This window comes from Fulmarus glacialis, unplaced genomic scaffold (genome assembly GCF_000690835.1).
Source record: "Fulmarus glacialis isolate BGI_N327 unplaced genomic scaffold, ASM69083v1 scaffold2241, whole genome shotgun sequence".
NCBI lineage: Eukaryota > Metazoa > Chordata > Aves > Procellariiformes > Procellariidae > Fulmarus > Fulmarus glacialis.
Genome location: NW_009191954.1, coordinates 1 through 12121, shown reverse-complemented (window position 1 = coordinate 12121; position 12121 = coordinate 1). Strand labels below are relative to the sequence as shown.

Below are 12121 nucleotides of genomic sequence, written 5' to 3'. Positions count from 1 at the left end.
GGTTCCTCTCCTCTAGCCTCACCTATGTGACTCAACAAGCTGCCATCAGGTTTGGCAGGAGTTTCCCTCAGGAACTGTGCCGGTACATGCCAAGCTGAACTCAACCCTCTCTGCTGATAGCCTTTTCCATATAGGGATGACTTGTTTATACGGTATTTAAATATTATTGTGCAATATCCAATGCAGGGATGGGGTGATGGGGGCTTCACGTGTTTTTAATCAGTTATTTAAGTGTTACCAGGGAGAACAAGCTGTCAGTGCTGGTGCTGGCCCTGATGGGCTTTCATGTAAGACCCAGCCCTGTTGGCTTCCTCAGCCCATCCACGCAGCTGCAGGAGCATACATTGGTGCTATACCGAAATCGCTGCCTCTTGGGAGAGCAGAAGGCAGCCGTTGATAACTTTCTTTAGCTTATTCTCAGTTTACAGTGGGTGGCAAGTGGGGCCACAACAGGGAGCAAACCATGGAAATATTCCTGGTTAAAATAATTTGTGGGTCACTGTGGATTTTGATTAGTTTTAATAGAGCAGATTAATTATTTTCCCCATATAACCATCTTCAGCAAGAGCGTTGCAACCTGCCTGTCCTCCAGCACTCGCTTGTCTTGCCTCAGTGCTGTAAGACCCCATAGCACCCCCAGCGTGGCCCGTGCCCTCTCATCCGTGTCACTGGGACACAGTCAAGGTACGACAGGGAAACTCTTCTGGCCAAGATAACAGAGCAAATGGCCAGAAGGAAGGTCAGCAAAAGCCAGTGCTGAAACCTCCTCTCCAGCATACGGTACTGTGGATAATCAGTAGACACTTTTGCACGTGTCTCCTCAGGCTTCGGTCTGTGCTGAGTAGTAATTCAGCATGGGCTGTCTGCTCCCCATACCAGTGAGAAACCTACCTTAAAATTGCCCAGGTGGTAAAATGTAATACTAATTATGACACATGGTGCTTTTGTAGGGCAGCTCATTTACTCCATGTTTTTTCTCCAGGACGTGGATGGGGAGAGCTGTCTGTGTGCACTTTATGCAGCTGATGGTTCTGACCCTGAGGACTCTCCCTTATGAATTTGTTTTTTTTTTTTCTCCTAATAGTTTGGGCTTTTGTACATTTTTTCTCAGGATTTTAAATCAAGACCTTTTGTTATGCCAGAGTTTTTTCTTTTTTTTTCCCTGAAATGATTTCCTAGGAGAACACGGGGAATTCTGGAGCTATGGTTACAACAGTTCTGTTGTGTCTGATTTATTACGGACAAATCTTCAAACAGTGTGATTGCTGCTGCACATGTGAGAAACTATTATTGGCATAAAGAAAAAAGTCTGGCCTGATGGTTCTCCTTCCATAAGCTCTACTGATTGAAAAAAAACAGATAAACCCTGAGCACTCATTAAATTTGTAGTTATATGTAGCAGTATATCTGTAGGATGACTTAAACCACACTCGTTTTTGCAACTTTACTACCTCTTTCTCCACAAGGAAACAGTACACAGGGTGTGTCTTGAATTTCTGGTTGATCATTCCTTATCTTGATCATTTTGGACCTTTTCTTACCTTCTGTACGGCTGGAAAACAAACCAACCTAAAATACTTCTCTCTGAAATAAGGGATGGCAAGTGAAAGACATCAGCTTTCTAATCTTTGTATGTCTTTTTCTACAGTTGGATTATATTACGTATAAACAACTTGTATTCAAACAATCCCCAAATCTGTTCTTTCCTGGGGTGCAGCTAATGTGCCTATGTAATGGCATGTTTTACTGCTCACAGGTGGAGCAGTGAGCTGGGCACATACTGTACATCCACTGTAGTAGTACAGATCCAACCGCAAGAACTTGATCTTATATCTGAGCCCTCGCTGAAGACAGCAGCATACTTCTGCTACAACCCCTGATCTTTATCGAATGGCCATCAAAAAGCACTGAGAATATTTTCACTGCATTTCATGTGAGCATGGGATCAAGCTTTTAAAAAATGCCCCCCAGACACACAAAGCTCAGAGAACAACTGGACGTGCCCAAACCCTAATGGAAAACTTTATTGTTGGGATATCATAAAGTCTCCAAAAGGTAGTTTTAAGTAAGTCTTTTTAAATTTTCATATGTGTGCAAGTTGAGTAAATGAGAACAGGGGAACTGCAGGAGGAGTAAAAGATGGTAAAACCTGATTTTTTTGAAAGATAATGTTACTTGGGACAACATATACCAAAAAACATCTCACTTTCTCCTGTGTCGACATATTAATGGTTTACAATAATGCTCTCTGTGCATCTATGCAAATACTTGAAGAATGCAATTCATTGTGCCTTTTGCCTAGTTTTAATAAATTTGTCAGTTGTCATTAACAAATACTCTGTCACTGTGTGCTATTTCATTACCTTGGTTCAAATCTTCATTTTATATGTGGCATTTGTCCAGAGATGGCAGGATAGCTGGAGGAATGGCTTTTATGAAATGCAGTTCTAGGCAGTGAGAAGGATGAGTTCCGTTTACAATCTATCTCTAAAATAAAATGCATAAAGCATTACACCAATTAGAACGCCAAAAACAAAGCTAGAGTGAATGACTTGGATTATTTTCTGCTACCAAAGGAGGTCGCTGCTGTTTTACTCTCTGCCCCAGATGCTCTTTCTGCTGTACTCGGCTATCCTTCAGCCTGTTTATCCTTTAGGGCTATACCAATAAGATCAGAGAAATCATTAAAAACTTTGAGATTGACCTGCAAGGGTTTTTTTTAGAAAAAGCCTTTATTTCCCTTTCCACATTCCAAAAAAAAAGTACTGAAATGTTATTAAAATAAGAGATTGCGTATTCCTCTCCCCCCCAACCCCAAGTTGCATTTGCTCAGCGACGCTCAGACCCAGGTATAACCAGGTCAGCATCTCAGACAGCATCAGTGTGGGCCGTGGTCCAGGGCTAACCCAGCCAGGGCTGCCTCCGGACCGAGCCAGCTTGGCAAAGCCTGCTCAGGCTTCGCCGCTCCCTGTTTGGGATTTGCTCCAGTCTCCCTGTCCTGTAAGACCCAGCAGCAAGATGGGAGAAACTTTTAACTGCAGTAATGCCTTCCTTTTTCACCTTCCAGCTCAAAATATTATTTCTCTCATCCCTTTGTCCTCACCACTGATACAAATCCAAGGGGGTATTGAAGGTGAGCCGTGAGCAAGGGTCCGGGTAACATCCATATTATATTGAGAGAGATGGAGAGGGGTGAACGGGACTGCTCTGGGATAAACTGCATCCCTACAGCTCTGCAGAGCATCACCCACTTATGCCTGTTCGGCTTTTAACATGCAGCTCATACCTCCCTCTAAACAACAACAACAATAAAGCTTTTGGGCTTAAATGCTAGCAGGCCAGGTCATGGGGCTCAAAGGGTTGGGGGGCTCTCCAAGACATTTGCTAAGAAAAAAAACCTTAAAATTTACAGCCACTCGCTCTTTCAGGCTGAAAAGATTTTCACAGACCACAAAAAGTCTTGAAGACAGTGGCGGTGTTTCTCCTGACAGGGTTTCCCCTGCCAGAGCTTCCCAGCCTGAGCGGGGGCTGCCCCTTGCTCGGGTGAGGTCTGGATCAGGCCCAGCAGCTTCACCAACCACATCAACATGGCCTGGGCACCATACCTGCTAAGGGAAAAAAACCCAACCAAAAAAAAACCCACATAAAACTAATTAACACTGTGCTGCAGGGAAACTCCTGCACCTCACAAAAAACAAAAGCTGAAAAAGATTTCTCTGCTGCGGTCCTGTAAAACCACTTCATGGCTTGGGTCCTGCCACTGAGCCTAAGTGAGCGTCTATTCCAAAATTCGCCATGTTTTGCCCATATTCACCAATATTCTTGTCCCATATTTGTCGAGCAAGTAATTTAACATGGATGAGCAGAGTCTGAATAGCAGGCGTACACCATTCAGTCCTTGTCTCTCACCTCCGTTTGAGATACTGGTGTGTATTTTAGCGTTCATGCAAGCGTCTAGAAAGGAAAAAAAAAAGACAAGAACACTAATCAATGACTCAATCAGGGCCTTGGAAATAAACACATCAATTAAGAGTGCAAGAGTAAACATTAGCCCTGCCAAGAATAAGAGATGGGACGGGGCCTCAGAGAGGAGCTTGGTCCCAGGAGTATCATATTTCAAGAGGATTTTCATTTTCATTTTCAGTGGCTGTATTAAAGCCCAGTGAGGATTAAACCTACCCCTTGCTGCCACACCATGAGAAAGATCCAATCCAAAAGCCCAGAGAAAGACTTGGCTTAACTCTACCAAGCTTTGGATAAGACACCGTTGGTTTTATTTTCTGCTTTTCCTTTTTTAAATTGCTCAGTAGCATCTGGAATATTGACATCAACCCATTCACCCAACCTCCAGACCCTCGCATAAAAAGCACTAGGTGTAGATCATGAATACTTTGGGTTTATCCTCTGGGGCGATGCTGGAGTTGTCCACCTCTATCAGGACGTTCTTGTCATCTCGAGTGACTGGCGCTTGCTGTCCGCTCTGGAGGACTTGTGGTAGATTCCCTAAACTGACATCCATGTCTTTGAAGGCGTGGAGTAAAAACACCCCCAAAATGATGGTGAGGAAGCCACAAACTGTCCCAATGATGTCCACTACAGTCATGGTGACCCACTCCTTAAAAAGGATGATGGAAGTTGTGATGACGATGGTGGTGAACAGCACATAGTAGATGGGAAACACCAAGGAGGTGCTGAAAATGTCTAGAGACTTATTGAGGTAGTTAATTTGTGTAGTGATGGATGCCACTAGCGTGATGAGTAGGATCCACGTCAACGGATGCTGCAGCACAGGCTGGCCAGCAAAGAAGCCCTTGATAGCAATACCCAAGCCCTTGACTGAGGACACGGAGAAGGCACCGATAACGGAGCAGATAGTGAGGTAAATGAGGATGTTGCTCTGGCCATAGCGGGGTGCGAGGTAGAAGATCAGGAGGAAGCAGACAGCCAAGAGGATCGCAGCATAGGCGAGAAAACCTGGAAGAAGGAGAAAAATAACTCAAAACTGAGTGGCAGGGAGGGGGGACAGAGCAGTACACGCTGCCCAGCCCTAAGAGAGAAAACACGACCTCCTGTGTACCTGGCTCTTTCAGCTTAGAAGACATTTCGTCCAGAGTGGTGACCTCCTCGTCCTCTGGGGCATGTATCACCATCACGGTGCTGCCCACGAGGCTCAGCATGCAGCCCAGCTTTCCCAGCAGGTTGAGCCGTTCTCCAAGGAAATACGAAGACAGGATGGCACTGCACAGGACAGAAAAATGTCGGCTTTAAGGTGCTTTAAAGAAGGAATAGCAGCTAAAATAAGGTAAAGAACGCTTTCATGTGATACAAGGACACAAACTTGGAGTAAATTTGTTGGATTCCAGTGTGTTAATACACAGTCACATTGCATCTACTGACAGCTGAACCTGCAGAGATGTAGGTGTGGTCTGCAGATCACAGCTCAGGTATCAGCAAGGTGAAAAAATGCTGAATGTGTTAGCACATCTTCAGAAATATTTTCAAGGTCTCCAGATTCACTCATGAACTGTTGGGCCTTATGAAGCCTTTAGTGCCCAAGGAAATGACTTCAAGGACCAGAAAAAAACTCCAGCGTAACAACAAAAGTGTTACATTAATTTTAACTAAATCATCAGAACTATTAAGCCCCAGAGAAACTCTGACGGTACAGGGGCTATAGACATATCTGCAAAAATACCTAGCTGTTGTCCATAAAAATTTGGGGCAAGACACCAGAGCAGTCCCAACTCCCAGTTTGCTTATGCATTTCACAATAACAGCCCTTCTATAAAACCTTCAGTACCTGGAGACATGTATTTTGATATGAATCTCCTTTTAAAAAAAAAAAAAATAAAATGGGGTTTCAGCCCTTTTGGCAACAGACAAAAGTATAAAACCACAACATCAGAGCACCCTAAAAGCCTAGAAAATAAAAGGCAAATGAAAGACAGTTTAAAAACAAGCCTGATATTTTTGATCCTTTTAGATTTTTAGTACTGTTCACTACAAAACCAAACCAAAACAAAAAACCCAACCTTGCATTGGCTAAAGAGCTGGAATAAGGAAGGAAGGAACACTGATATTTGCAATAATTTAACCTGAAGTGTATGCAGCTGCTATCCACACGCAGCATTTCCAGCAGGGCATGCTACTTAATTCAGTGGTTTCCAAATGATCCTCCAAAAGGACAACAACTGTTAGATCGTTTTTTAGAAAACACTGAGACATTTTTTCCTTTCAGCAGAATAAATCATATTAGCATCACTTCAAGTCTTTCTATCTTACAAGACAAACAGGCAAATAAAAAAAGGCAAATTGCGAACGATAGACACATAAATCACCTTATGAGCACGCTCAGAGCCCCCAGGGGCGTGACAATAGTTGCAGGAGCAAAGGCATAGGCAGCAAAGTTGGCAGCTTCCCCTCCACCCACTAAACAAACACAAGAAAAATAAATACCAGTGAGTTACAGTATACTTGTTGTGTTTTCTCTTGTGGGCTTGCAGACTAGTAAGATGTCAGTTAGAGAGTGGGTTTTATTATGGGGGTTTCATGCTGCTTCTAAACAGGGCCAGATAGTGGGTGAAAATCTCTCTGTTAGAAATTAATGCAAGGACAGAGGCATCCCTGGAGCCCTGTACCCACACGGAGAAGGGCTGGCAGTGCCAGGGCTTGGCCGTGTCACAGCTGACCCGTATTAACTCATTAAACCCCTACAGCCCAGCCAGGCAGCTGCAGTGTGCCTGGGGAATTAAGGAGGGGGTGGGCAGTTGTGGGAGCCCCAGTGCTGGGAGGCTGCTCCTCACCCACAGAGCGTCTCCTCGGGGCTGTGGTGTCACCCTCCGGCTGAGCTGTCCTTGTCCCCTGAGCAGTGAGTATTGTGTGCTTGATTATGGGCTGTGCTACAGTGGCTGTGCAGCAGGAGCGGCCAGGGCAGAGCAAGGTGGGGGCACCTTGAGTTGCTGCTGCAGCAGCGAGAGCCAGAAAAGACTGCTCTGAAAAATACTCCTGTGAAATCTGCTGCTCTCTGCGCAGCTATAAGCCTAATTTGGGTAGATACTGTAATGTTACAGCATGAAAAAATGGTTTTAAGGCTTGCTCTAAGGGAAAACAAGTTTTGCTCAAGAATGGAGCTGCTACCAACGCCTCCTTGTTATCTCCCTTGTGCTGCAGCAGTAACCTTTCCTGGAGCCCCCAGGCATGCACGGGAGGTTGTTTGCCCTGTGCCTGGTACGCAGGCAGACCAGCCAGCTGCCTTATTAAAACCTGGCTTTTCATGCTTTTGATCGGGTAAAACTGAGCTAGCAAGTCCTACCAGCCCTGCTGGAGGATGGTGAGGGAGATCCTGCGTGGCTCACTGCCTCTGCTCTCCTTGAGGTACCTCTGCTGAGGATGGGAGAACTCGCCAGAAAAAGGGCTTTAAGCCACCAGATGCTGGGCTCGTTCCACACCTGATTCACAGGGACAGACCCTGAAAAAGCTGCAAACCCAGGGAAACAGCTTCTACTTACTGGTTAACAAGCCAGCCCACCATAGCCAGTCCTTTAGGTAGCCGTGGCCTCCGTCTCCTGGGGAAGCAAAGCACACAGGAATGCAGGAGTTAACAACCGTGTTCTTCGGGGCAAGAGATGAGAAACGTCCCTTTGGAGAGGGATAAATTGCCAGGGGAAGAGTGTGACAAAGAAAACAGCCTGGAAAGACAGAATATACAGACATGCCATCCTATGTGGAATTTATGTTGAGTCAAGGGATTAGCGGAAGGTGGCACTTAGGGCTGGACAATGCAAATACGATAAAAGCAGTGGTTTAATCCTGGGTGGCAATGGGAATGGCACCCATCGCCCCAAAGCCACAGAGGTTATCGGCCTGGGGTGCAGCCTGCCCTGCTGCAGCATGGAGCTTGGGGCTGCCCTTCAGCCCTGGGAGCTGTGGTCATCCTCGCTGGTTCGTCAGGTGCATTGGCCCCTAAACCCAGCCATAAACGCCCCAGCTGAGCTCCCACGGACTGGTCATGTCTCATCTTGCATGTTCCACTTGCCTGTTCCCTGTGGGGTGCTCCCAGACCAGAGGGATGAAGGATGGCAGGGGCTGCTCTGTGCTGGGTGCCCCCCACCCAAGGGCTGTTCCCTGGGACACTGGAGCCTGCATCCTGCCCGCGGGGAGCCTGCGCTTCACTTCGCATCGCACCGGCTTGCCGTGGAGTCTCGCGCATGGGCACTAAGGTAAGGCAATGAGTTTTTCTAAACCCAGCTGAAGTGGGGGTTCTAGCTATGAAGGATGAAGAGGGGAAAAACTGGTCGGTTGCTCTGTGCGGGCATGTGGTGCCATAGCTCGTGTTGCTGTAGGGTCGTGGTGAAGGCTCCCTGCGTCCTGTCCCAGAAGCTATCTGCTCCTTTTGTACGCTGCTTTGTATTATAGGGCCTCAGCCTGAACTGCCAGAAATCCTGATGTTAAGTTTCTGTGGAACAGTCACTATGTGATTAAGCATTTCTGATGAAAAATTATTCCTGGCATTGGAACAATTAAATGAAAGAAAATGTGCATATAAATGAGGAAGAACGGACTACTGTGTTGGGAACTAATCCAGCTCTGGTCTTAACTCACAAGCTGTTAGGCATAAGGAGCTTGAGCCTGCTGACATTGTGAATGCTGATTTTGCTGGATCAGAGAGAGCCCATGTTTTTGATAAGTCTGACCTGGCCGGAGCTGTCAGTAACAGCAATGTTTGACCTGCCTTGGAGAAAAGTGATGTGCTCAGATAGCAGGGGTGAAACCCTGGGACTGAGAGATCAAAGGGCGAGACAGGGAAAGGGGGAACGAAGAGGCAGACAGGAAGAGTTCAGGACATGTGGAAAAATCTTTTGCTAGAATTCAGCCTCTTCTGGTTCCTCAACAAGTTCACAAATGCTGAAGTTCAAATGTTATGCTTCGGTATTCCTTAGAAATTACTGGTTTATTTCTTTTGTGGTGGGTTTTTTTTGTTTATTTGGGTTGGGTTTTTTTTGCTTGGTTGGGTTTTTTCTCAAGAACTCTTTCTGTCAGCTGCAGTTTTCTGTCATTAATCTCTAATTCCTGGTTAAACATCCTGAGAAACAGGGAGGGATTTGCTCTCATTTTACTTGCTTGGCTTTGTTGTGGGGGCAGTTCATGGAGGGAAGGAGGAGAGAGACAGTTGAAACAATGCTGATATTTCATTGTGCAAATATAATGCCAAAAAGCAAACCCATTCAGCAGTTGCATGTGGCCAGCATAATGGCAGAGGATGGAGATGGATTTGAGACTGGCCTGTGGCTCGGGTGCTGTTGGTAGCTTTGCTGGTTGACTCTGGACAGTCACTTCATTGTTCTATGCCTCTGTGTCCCCATATGGGGACACAGTAAAATGGGGATGGTGATATTTACTTCCTTTCTAAAATGATTTAAGAATTGTTCCTAGGCCAGAACTGGGAAGCAGTAGTATTTTAATTATCATTATTTTGTTTTGTAGTTATGCAAGTAGGTCAGCTGCCAGGTAGGACTTACGCTGCTGCTAGAGCGCATGTTTGCAATTCTGCTGTAGGCAGTGCTCCTCCACCATTTCCCATCCATATATACATGCACATAAACACACACCTCGCCCTAAGAGCTTGGTGCTAGAGGAGAGTTATCTACATGCTGTTGAGCAACATACCTCAGAATTATCCTTTCTGAAAACCACAAGCAGTGTTCACACAGAGCGCAGGCGTGCAGTCCTGCATTAATAAATGGCTCTTGCTAATGCAATTAAAGCACGTGGGGCTGCATCCTTGTCTCAGTGACTTGGTGGCAAAGCTGCCTAGTGCATCAATAAGAGCAAGAGGTGGGTCGTGGAGCTGTGCTGTTCTGCTCCGCTCTCTGGCACAGCGATGACCTTTGTGCAAAGGGGCCCATTTCAAAGAGCTTTCAATGCTCTGCTTCCTCCTGGCCTCACACTTTCCCGTATAAGAGCTGTGATGGGCATGTATTGTTCTTCTGGTGGGTGCACATCTGATCACACAGTGTATGTGTCTTGCTATTTGTGGTGCAAGGCAGGGGATGCTGCTTTTAGCTGAGCCCTTCCAAGGCAGGGCTGTGCAAATTAGCTCCTCAGCTCCAGCACAGCACTGCTCTCTGGGTCTCACACGCAAAAATGCATCCACAAAAGGTCTTATTTACATTGCTGATGGAAGGCTGACCTGTACCTGGATGATGCGTGTCATTCTGGGAACAGGTAGACCTCCTCCCTCCGGCCCCCCACAAAAGCCTTACCTGCCCTGGTGCCTCCCTTTTCCACCAGCCGTAGCAGCCCCTTCTTCTTGAGGATGACGCTGCTTCCGATGAGGAAGCTGGAGAAGACAGCCAAGCCCAGGCCAATGTAGAATCCATAATTGCTTTCCAGCTGAGTTACCCAGAAGCTATCCAAAGTCCCATTGTCCTGGACAGAGTCAGCTGGGTCAGCATCGCTGATAACTCGGCACACAACCCGGTGGGAAAGGCACAAAAGGGTGACCAGAGACCCTGTGAGACCACCGTGGAGATAAAACAGCAAATTACTGATATGACTATCAACAGTGCCTCTATTGGCCTTTGGACTCATTCAGATGTCCCTCTGAACAGCCACCCATGCTGTCACCCTAGCAGCACATATCCACCAGCTCTCAATAACTCAGGACACCTCTTTACTCACATGTGGAAATGGCAAGGTATTGAGTGACAGATTTATGGCGTGCAGTTCAAGCAGCTCGTTGACACTGAATGTGTCTGCCAGTCTACACACTGAACTGGAAGGCCGCAAGGACCTTACTATAATAATGTAATTTGAATTTCCAAATAGCTATGCCAAAGTCTCTCCACCAATGTTACGAGTTTGAACTATGCCTTATTAACACTCAAACTTGTTGATTCAGAGGCTTTGGTGCTTTCAGCCAATGAATCCTCACATCTGCCAGCTTGTCTGCAGCTTACAGCTTTGGGTTTAACATGGAGTGATGCCAGTACTTTGTAACTCTGCATCTTTTCCAGCTCTGTGTACTGAGTGGTGCCATGGGATCGCCCGTAAGACAACAGGCTCATCCCAGACCAAAGTTTCATTTCTATGTTGCCTCTTCTGTCTAATGGTTTTATTCTACGTATTTGCAGAGTGCCTGAGTGCTCGTAAAGCACACCAAGTCCTGCCAGTGTAGAAGGACTGAAAGCAGGCATGGTTTTCTGCTGTTAACACCAAAAACACTAAACCCCCGTGTCTCTAGCCAAGGTGTGTTGCTGTGTGTGGGTGGGAAAATTGCTGAGTTTCTTCCTACCCTCACGCTCTTACCACACCCAGAACATCTTTCTATTGCAATCTTCACTCTGAGCGTAGTAAAGGCAGTGTGACTGACTGTGGGGAACAGAACAGCCAGGTGGAGTGTCACAAAAGTCCCTTTGTAGTAAGAGACTTTAATTTTCTGCCAGAACTGACGTAGGAATTACAGAGCAAGTATTTGTGTCTCTGCAGGCAGGGGTATGCAATGGCTAAACTGCTCACAGCACTGCCGGCAGCCTGGGCACGGGTCCCACCTTTTTCCTGAACCAAAAGACTGGCTTAGATCTTCTGCAGCTTCACCCCCTCCCCGTCCCTGGCATTTGTAGCTGAGGACTTGGATCCGAACTGGATCCAAACTTTTTCTAATGGAAAAAATTCCAGTGACTTTCTAGATGAGTTTCCAAAGATGCCGTAATAGGTTTCTTTTCTAATGGAAAAACATCCTTGACTGTGGAAATATTTCCTGGGGAATAGGGGGGCATCTAGCCTCCTCGGCTGGGTAAAAGTCTCCACCATGTGCTACTGGGCACAAGCATAAGGCAGTGGGATGGGGTGATTACCGACTGGATTAGGTAATCTTTAAAGGCAAAAAAAATTCCTAGCTTCTCTGTAAGCGCTGTAAGGCTGACACAGCGCAGCGCTTGCTGCTGGCGGAGCGGGCTGTGGGTGGCTTGCGGGTAAAGAGAGTTTTCCCATTCCTATACAGACCTCAAAAAAAGGAAAAGGAACCCAAACCCAGAAAAACAGCAGCGACAGAGAACAGCCCCAAAGCCGGGTGGGGGGATACGGCCGGGGGGTGCGGCGGGAAGCCAGGGCTGCTGCCCGC

The 12121-nt window shown here is 46.5% G+C and overlaps 1 protein-coding gene across 1 annotated transcript; it reads right to left on the bottom strand.

Annotated features, from left to right (window-relative positions):
- Positions 1–4369: 4369 nt before the first annotated feature.
- Positions 4370–10590, bottom strand: LOC104069969 (magnesium transporter NIPA2-like). The gene is made up of 5 exons (XM_009586857.1): positions 10263–10590; positions 7509–7565; positions 6339–6429; positions 5078–5238; positions 4370–4974 (listed from the first exon to the last, which is right to left on the bottom strand). The coding sequence occupies exons 1-5, from the start codon at positions 10588–10590 to the stop codon at positions 4370–4372; spliced, it is 1242 nt and encodes a 413-aa protein (XP_009585152.1).
- Between the last annotated feature and the right edge of the window lie 1531 nt (positions 10591–12121).

Excerpts from the sequence above, each read along its gene's own strand:
- LOC104069969 (XM_009586857.1), bottom strand. The coding sequence starts at position 10,590 with ATGAGTCCAAAGGCCAATAGAGGCACTGTTGATAGTCATATCAGTAAT. Across the intron at positions 7,566-10,262 it reads AAAGGGAGGCACCAGGGCAG|GAGACGGAGGCCACGGCTAC; the intron begins GTAAGGCTTTTG and ends TTGCTTCCCCAG. Across the intron at positions 6,430-7,508 it reads GTGGGCTGGCTTGTTAACCA|TGGGTGGAGGGGAAGCTGCC; the intron begins GTAAGTAGAAGC and ends GTGTTTGTTTAG.